The sequence below is a fragment of the Chlamydotis macqueenii genome, chromosome 8 (genome assembly GCF_036417535.1).
Source record: "Chlamydotis macqueenii isolate bChlMac1 chromosome 8, bChlMac1.mat, whole genome shotgun sequence".
Taxonomy (NCBI): Eukaryota; Metazoa; Chordata; class Aves; order Otidiformes; family Otididae; genus Chlamydotis; species Chlamydotis macqueenii.
The window spans coordinates 3676714-3684904 of NC_141563.1; the positions used below are offsets into that span (position 1 = coordinate 3676714).

Here is an 8191-nt window from a genome sequence, read left to right on the forward strand (position 1 = left end):
ATTCTTTCCCCTCAATGCAGGACTTGAAGCTGGCTCTCTGTTAAGGACACCCCATCTTCAGGGCATCCAGAGGCTGACAGCTCTTCCCTGGAGAGGGGAGTGTGGAGATCATCTGCATTTTGAAACTGGGTTCCTCTCTTCTCAGCAGCGTCCAGTTCCTTTCAGGGGAAGAGCTGAGTGTGCTCATCCTCTGGCTCAGAGAGCTGTGAGCCCAGGGCAACTGACAGCAGGACAGATGGACATGCTGTCTGTCCTCCCTGTGCACCAAGGCTCTGTCCCTTTGCCTCCCAGGGCTCTCAGGATGGCACCTGCAGTGTAGCAGAGATGCCAGGGATGTCTGCCTTCAGCAAACCCTCCTCAGGTGGGACAGGGGGCAGGAACAAAAGAAACATAACCAACCCCCCACAGCTCTGCTCTGCAGCCGGGTGAGTTGGGAGGGACAGTGCTGAAATGTCACTGATTTCATGAGGGGATTTAAACAGAGATCACTCCTGGTTCCTACCTGCCTGTTGGTGCACAGCAGCACTGACTCCTCAGGAGCCCACAGCAGAATCCTCTGCTCCCCATTGCACCCTCAGCCAGCAGAACCCAGAGCTCAGCCAGGGAGCTGCATGAAGGTCTTTCTGGAAGAACGGAGGCTGGGGGAGTGGGAGTTCTGTGAGAAATGTAAGAGGTTTTTCTGAGAGAAGCCATTCCTAACCCTTCACTGCCTTCTCCTGCTTTGACAGACTACCATGTTGAGAGGAAGGAAATGTCCAACAGCAGCTCCATCGCCGAGTTCCTCCTCCTGGCATTCGCAGACACACGGGAGCTGCAGCTCTTGCACTTCTGGCTCTTCCTGGGCATCTACCTGGCTGCCCTCCTGGCCAATGGCCTCATCATCACTGCCATAGCCTGCGACCACCGCCTCCACACCCCCATGTACTTCTTCCTCCTCAACCTCTCTGTCCTTGACCTGGGCTCTATCTCCACCACTGTTCCAAAGCCATGGCCAACTCCTTCTGGAACACCAGAGGCATCTCATACTCAGGGTGTGTGGCCCAGCTCTTTTTCTTTATCTCTCTTACCGCAGCTGAGTACTGTCTTCTCACCGTCATGGCTTATGACCGCTATGCTGCCATCTGCAGACCCCTGCACTACGGGACCCTCCTGGGCAGCAGAGCTTGTGTCCACATGGCAGCAGCTGCCTGGGGCAGTGGGTTTCTCTATGCTCTGCTGCACACTGCCAATACATTTTCACTGCCACTCTGCCAGGGCAATGCCCTGGACCAGTTCTTCTGTGAAATCCCCCAGATCCTCAAGCTCTCCTTCTCAGACACCTACCTTAGGGAAGCTGGACTTCTTGTGATTAGTCTCTGTTTCTCATTCGGCTGTTTTGTTTTGATTGTGCTGTCCTATGTGCAGATCTTCAGGGCTGTGCTGAGGATCCCCTCTGAGCAGGGACGGCACAAAGCCTTTTCCACCTGCCTCCCTCACCTGGCTGTGGTCTCCCTGCTTATCAGCACTGCCATGGTTGCCTATTTGAAACCCCCCTCCATTTCTTCCCCGTCTTTGGACCTGACGGTCTCTGTTCTCTACTCACTGGTGCCTCCAGCAGTGAACCCCCTCATCTACAGCATAAGGAACCAGGAGCTCAAGGATGCCCTATGGAAACTGGCCCAATGCACATCATTTCACTGACAACAACCTACCTTCCCTTCTATATACATTTCCCAGAGTTTCTTAGGCCATATGTTTTTCTTCACTGTGATAATTCTACTTATATATAATTTTCTTGGTTTATACCACATTTATTGAGACTTGATCACTTGTGTCTGAGCCTTGCACCACAGTGTGTCCGATGTCACCTGTCCAATAGTAGCCTCTGTAGAGTTTCCCTCTAGGATGTAATTCTGTCTCACCGCATCTTTCTGTTATCTCCAAGCCCCATGTGTAAGCAGGGAGATACAATGACTAAAAAAAACGCTGTTGGACTCCTTTCTGCTCTCCTGATGACCAATAGCGGTCAGTTTGTGATGCAAGCAGACGGAAATAACGTTGTAAACCTAAGCTATATAAGGTCGTGTTACCCCTCAATAAACACCATTTGCCGTCCACCACACTGGTGTCAGCGAGCTGATGGACCGAGTGGCCTGGGGTTGGTCGCCGTGCCGTTCCTGAACCAGGTCGCCACGCCAACAAAGGCAACACATATCCTGGTTGGTAGGGGGAGTTTCCACCTCCATCTCCAAGGATATCTGGATTTGAAACCTTGATTTTGATCCTTCCTACAACAAACAGGGGAAGTTTTAGTTGTCCTAACTGCTCTCATTTCCATCTACCAAGCAAATTCCCCACCAGGCTCCAGAAGGATGCCCCAAGATGCTGTCCTCTCCATTAGCACTGCTTCAATTAGACCTTGCAGCTGCCTGCACACCTCTTGGACAAACTCTGGTGTCACTTCAAACACCAGGTGTTCACACCTGAACAACATCCTCAGTCACCAGGAATTACAAAGGGAGCTGAGAAAAACAGCTCACGTGCAGGTGCAGCTCTTTGTGCACAGCTGAATGCAGGCAAGAGGCATCCCACCTCCTCTGGGTCTGGGGTGTGCATGGGAGGGGGATGGGTCCTGTTCCAGCCCTAAGACTGCAAACCCAGGGTGAGATGCCGTGACTGACTCTGCTGAGTCCTTTCCCTCAGCAGGGGTAAATGAGATCCCTCCTTGTCACTGTCTGGTACCCTGCCTACAGAAAGGACAAGGTGATTCTCACTGCCATGTCTTCCTGAGAGGAGCAATAACACTGCTGGAAGGAAGTGTCTCTCCCCAGCTGCGGGAGGGAACATCCGTGATGACTTCAGCCTGTTTCCCAGCAGATTCAGTGTTCAGAGAGTGGCAGTCAGGGATTACTTCAGTCTGTTGCAAATGCTGTTCCCCAGGGATGACCCTTGTGCCTGTCAGGAGCTGTCAGCCCTGCAGCCCCAGGGACAGCTGGAGGGAGCCCAGAGGGGACAGAGAAAGTGCTGCCTTGAGCTGGGCCTCTGCTGCTGAGCTGGGCCGGGCTCCTGGGATGCAGGGAGCTGATGGTAACAGGGCAGCGCTGCAGAGAAACAGCTCTGCCCAGGAGCAGCTCCTCTGCCAAGCACAGCAGGGCTGAGGGCTCTGCCTGCAGGAGCTGAGGGGAGAGGAGCGAGGCAGAGAGAGAATAAAGGCAGCCTGGGGTGGCAGGATGCCGAGAGCTCGCTGAGGCAGAAATCTTCACAGCCTTCTTTACGGTAAGTCTCTGTGTGCGGGGCATTGAAGCTGGTGTTCCTGGAGGGATCTCCTCGAGCTGATTCATCCCACAGCCTGTAGGAACTGCCAGGACGATTCTCACAGTTTCCCCTGTGTAGGGGAGGAGGGGGACGAGCTCTTGAGCAGGGCTTCCCTGCTGCACCATCAGTAGGACAGGGCATGATGTCTGCCTTGTGTGGGGGATGAGTGCAAGGGTGCAAAGCCAGGTGTGCAGCCACGGGTGCCCAGGGCTGCCCTTCCGAGCTGGGTCCCTTCACCATGGGGGCTGTGTGATGGGGCAGGGACTCAGCTATGAGGGCTGTGGGGAGAAGCTGTGGGTGGAAGGAGAGACCCCTGACAGGACAGGGTCTTTCTGCTGTCGAGAGTGTGCTCCATGGGTCAGCACTGCTCTAAGCTGCATGCTACCCCCAGGTCATTTCCAAAGGGATTTATAAAGAGGATGGTCAAAGTATGGTTTCCCTGAAAGGGAAGGAGTCTGTGCTTTGGGATCAGTCCTCTTGGTTGGCTGGGTGGGAAGTGGGAGACAGGAATTTATTGTTCCACTCTTGAGGAGACACAGAGATGCCCGTTCTCTTTAGGACTCTCTGAGCTGCTCCTTAGCCCTTGCACAGACAGAGCTGCCCCCGGAACAGTTCCCTGCTGCCAGGAGGTGTTTGCAGGGCAGAGCTGAGCACACGGGGAGTGGGATGGAGCTCTGGTTCTGTGAGAACTGACAGGGAAGAGACCTGGTCACAGAGAAGCGGTTCCCAGCAGAGACAGCTGCAGGCGGCAGAGACATTGTCAGAGAGGGAGAGGGCGCTGATCCCAGAAACGTGGTGGGAGGGGGGATTTGGGCATCTGCCTGCAATTCCCTGCAGTGCGGGGACCATTCCTGGAGAAATTGTGGATCCTGTCATGCAGATTTTTCCACAGAAAAGCAACCAAACCCTTTCCCAAACTTTGGGACTTTGGCCATTGCAGTGTGTATGGCTGGAAAAGATCAGCCCCTCCCTTCAGGTGAAACCAGCTTTAGGATATTTGACTCTTTCAATGGGGAGTCCTGCTGGGTTCCAGGTTGCCCTCCAGAAGGGCACATCCACAGCTCCTCTGGTTTTCCAAGTGCTGAATGGTGAAGACCTTGCAGGGTTAAGGCCATGGAAATGCTGCTGGGCCGCTGTATGCGAGCAGCTGTAAGAAGCCCTTGGTGTCCCTGGCTGGGAGGGCAGAGCTGAGATCATCCTTGATTATGACGAGAAGGGGTGAGGGACTGGGAGAGCTACGCTTAGGAACTGTATTCTGCTCTCAGCAGTGTCCATTTTCTTTTGGGGAGAACACCTGAGTGTGATTGTCCTCCAGCTCAATCAGATGCCAGCACAGTGCAGTCGAGACCAGGGCTGATGGAGAGACAGCGTCTGTCCTCATCCCACACTAAGGGACAATCCCTTTGCTTCTCAGCACTCACTGGATTTCACCTGGAGTGCAGCAGGAATGCCAGGGGCTCCAGTTCTCCTCAATGGTAGTGCAGTAACCAGAACAGAATCATAGAATCATCGAATGGTTAGGGTTGGAAGGGACCTTCAAAGGCCATCTAGTCCAACCTCCCGGCAAGGAGCAAGGACATCTCCAACCAGATCAGGTTGCTCAGAGCCTCTTACAACCTGGCCTTGAGTTCTTCCAGGGATGGGGCATCAACCACCTCTCTGGGAAACCTGGGCCATTGTTCTACCACCCTCAGTGTTAAAAAAAAAAAAAAATTACTAAAATCTACTCTACATGTACCTCCCTCTATATTTAAACCATTACTTCTAGTCCTATCACAACAGGCCCTACTGAACAGTCCCTCCCAATCTTTCCTTAACGCCTGCTTGAGGCACTGGAAGACCGCTATCAGGTCTCCCCGGAGCCTCCTCTTCTCCAGGCTGAACAGCCCCAACTCTCTCAGCCTGTCCTCATAGGAGAGGTGCTCCAGACCTTTTATCATCTTTGTGGCCTCCTCTGGACCCTCTCCAACTGGTCCATGTCCTTCTTGTGTTGGGGGCTCCAGAACTGGACGCAGTGCTGCAGGAGGGGTCTCACCAGGGCAGAGTAGAGGGGGAGAATCACCTCCCTCGAACTGCTGGCCACGCTCCTCTTGATGCAGCCCAGGAGGTTGTTGACCTCCTGGGCCGCAAGGGTGCATTGCCTGCTCGTGTTAAATTTCTTGTCCACCAGCACTCCCAAGTCCTTCTCCTCAGGGCTGCTCTCGATCCATTCTCTACCCAGACTGTATTTGTGCCTGGGATTGCCACGACCCAGGTGCAGGACCTTGCAATTGGCCTGGTTGAACTTCATGAGGTTGGCACGGGCCCACCTCTCCAGCCTGTCAAGGTCCCTCTGGGTGGCATCCCTCCCCTCCAGCGTGTCGATGGCACCACACAACTTGATGTTGTCAATGAACTTGCTGAGGGTGCACTCTATCCCACTGTCCATGTTGTTAACAAAGATGTTGAACAAATGAATCATAGAATCATTTGCCTTGGAAGGAACATTTAAAGATGATCTAGTTGAACCCCTCTGCAGGCAGCAGGGATATATTCAACTGGATCAGATTGCTCAAACTGGCCTTGAAGGTTTCCAAGGATGGAGGTAGAGAATAAGCAGAGAAAAATTGCAACAGCTGTATTCCACAGTTCAGAGAATTGGGAGAGACAATACTGAAAAGCTCTTTGATAAAAGAAGTGGATTTAATCTGAGATCATTCCTGTTCCTATTTACCTGTTGCCATAGTGCAGGACTGAATCCTGCAGAGCCCACAACGAAGCCCTCTGCTCCCTAGGTCACCATCAGTCAGGACGAACCACAGCTCATGGAAGGGAGCTGCAAAAGTTCTCACTGAAAGGGGAGAGGCAATCCTGGAGGTTTCTCTGCGAAACGGAATACATCACTCTTAAATAAATTTGTCCCAACTTATTGATGTATTTTCCTCCTTGAACAGACTCCATTCCCAGGGGAAGAAAATGTCCAACGGCAGCTCCATCACCGAGTTCCTCCTCCTGGCATTCGCAGACACACGGGAGCTGCAGCTCTTGCACTTCTGGCTCTTCCTGGGCATCTACCTGGCTGCCCTCCTGGGCAACGGCCTCATCATCACTGCCATAGCCTGCGACCACCGCCTCCACACCCCCATGTACTTCTTCCTCCTCAACCTCTCCCTCCTCGACCTGGCATCCATCTCCTCCACTGTTCCCAAAGCCATGGCCAATTCCCTCTGGGACACCAGGGACATCTCCTACCAAGGATGTGTGGCCCAACTATTCTTCTTTTTATTTTTTATATCTGCTGAGTTTTATCTTCTCACGGTCATGGCCTATGACCGCTATGCTGCCATCTGCAGACCCCTGCACTACGGGACCCTCCTGGGCAGCAGAGCTTGTGTCCACATGGCAGCAGCTGCCTGGGGCAGTGGGTTTCTCTATGCTCTGCTGCACACTGCCAATACATTTTCACTGCCACTCTGCCAGGGCAATGTCCTGGACCAGTTCTTCTGTGAAATCCCCCAGATCCTCAAGCTCTCCTGCTCAGACACCTACCTCAGGGAAATTTGGGTTATTGTGGTTAGTGGTTTTTTTTGTGTTGGCTGTTTTGTGTTCATTGTTTTGTCCTATGTGCAGATCTTCAGGGCTGTGCTGAGGATCCCCTTTGAGCAGGGACGGCACAAAGCCTTTTCCACGTGCCTCCCTCACCTGGCTGTGGTCTCCCTGTTTATCAACACTGGCATGGTTGCCTACCTGAAGCCCCCCTCCATCTCCTCCCCAATCCTGGACCTGGTGGTGTCATTTCTGTACTCTGTGGTGCCTCCAGCAGTGAACCCCCTCATCTACAGCATGAGGAACCAGGAGCTCAAGGATGCCCTATGGAAACTGGCCCAATGCACATCATTTCACTGACACCAATCTTCCTTTCTGTCTCTTAACATTTCACAGAGTTTATCTTAGGCTACATGTTTTTGGTTTTTTGGGGTTTTTTTTTGGGGTTTTCTTTTTTTCCCTGTGATAATTCTACTTATATATAATTTTCAAGGTTTGTACTGCTTCTGTTGAGGCTTGATCCTGTTGAGTCTGAGCCTTGCACCACAGTGTGTCCGATGTCACCTGTCCAATAGCAGCCTCTGTAGAGTTTCCCTCTAGGATGTAATTCTGTCTCACCGCATCTTTCTGTTATCTCCAAGCCCCATGTGTAAGCAGGGAGATACTGTGACCAAAGAAACTCTGTTGGACTGATGAAATGACCCATGTGTGTCTTTGTCTTTGTCGGGTTCCGACACCTTGAGAAGAGGTGAGAGATTCAGTTGTCTGCATCCAAGTTCAGGGCATTGCTCTTCTCTCAGCAGTGTCTGGTGGCTTTGCAGGATAAACTGGGGAATGTCATTGCTCTCCATCTGAGAAAGGCGTGATCCAGGGCAGCTGGGAGTAAGAAAGAGCTCACCGTGCACTGAGCCACAGACAATCCTTTCCTTTGCAGGTGTCTCTGTTTTCTCCCTGAGTGCAGCAGAAATGCTGAAGGAATATATCCAGGAATATTCCCTAGGGAAGAAGGGGATGGAGATTTAAAAAAACCCCAAACCTCTCAAACTCCTTTCTGCAATCGTTTCCTTAGCACTGGCAGTGCAGATCCTGACAATCCCTTCTGCTTTAGGAGCGGTTTTATCTGACAAAGTCAAACACCAGCATTGGCCCCTCACCCCGTCATTCCCATGACCCCACTGCTGCAGAAAGGGCTGACTCCTCGGCAGGCAATGGGTGGGGGCTCTTCTCCTCACAGCACATTCAGCCAGCACCGCCCAGAGTTCCAGGCACAGAGCTGAGGGAAGGTCTCCTAGAAAATGTAAAGGACGTGCATAGCAGGGGAGGGTCTATGAGATATGGCTCTTTATCTGCTCAGAGAGATCTTCCCTAAGTT

At 52.4% G+C, this 8191-nt stretch overlaps 2 protein-coding genes across 2 annotated transcripts; both read left to right on the forward strand.

Moving 5' to 3' along the window:
- Nucleotides 1–1095: 1095 nt before the first annotated feature.
- On the forward strand, nucleotides 1096–1680 carry LOC147599896 (olfactory receptor 14C36-like). The gene has a single exon (XM_086753505.1). The coding sequence runs from the start codon at nucleotides 1096–1098 to the stop codon at nucleotides 1678–1680; it is 585 nt and encodes a 194-aa protein (XP_086609631.1).
- A 4569-nt stretch (nucleotides 1681–6249) lies between these two features.
- LOC147599897 (olfactory receptor 14C36-like) lies at nucleotides 6250–7179 on the forward strand. The gene has a single exon (XM_086753507.1). The coding sequence runs from the start codon at nucleotides 6250–6252 to the stop codon at nucleotides 7177–7179; it is 930 nt and encodes a 309-aa protein (XP_086609633.1).
- Nucleotides 7180–8191: the final 1012 nt, after the last annotated feature.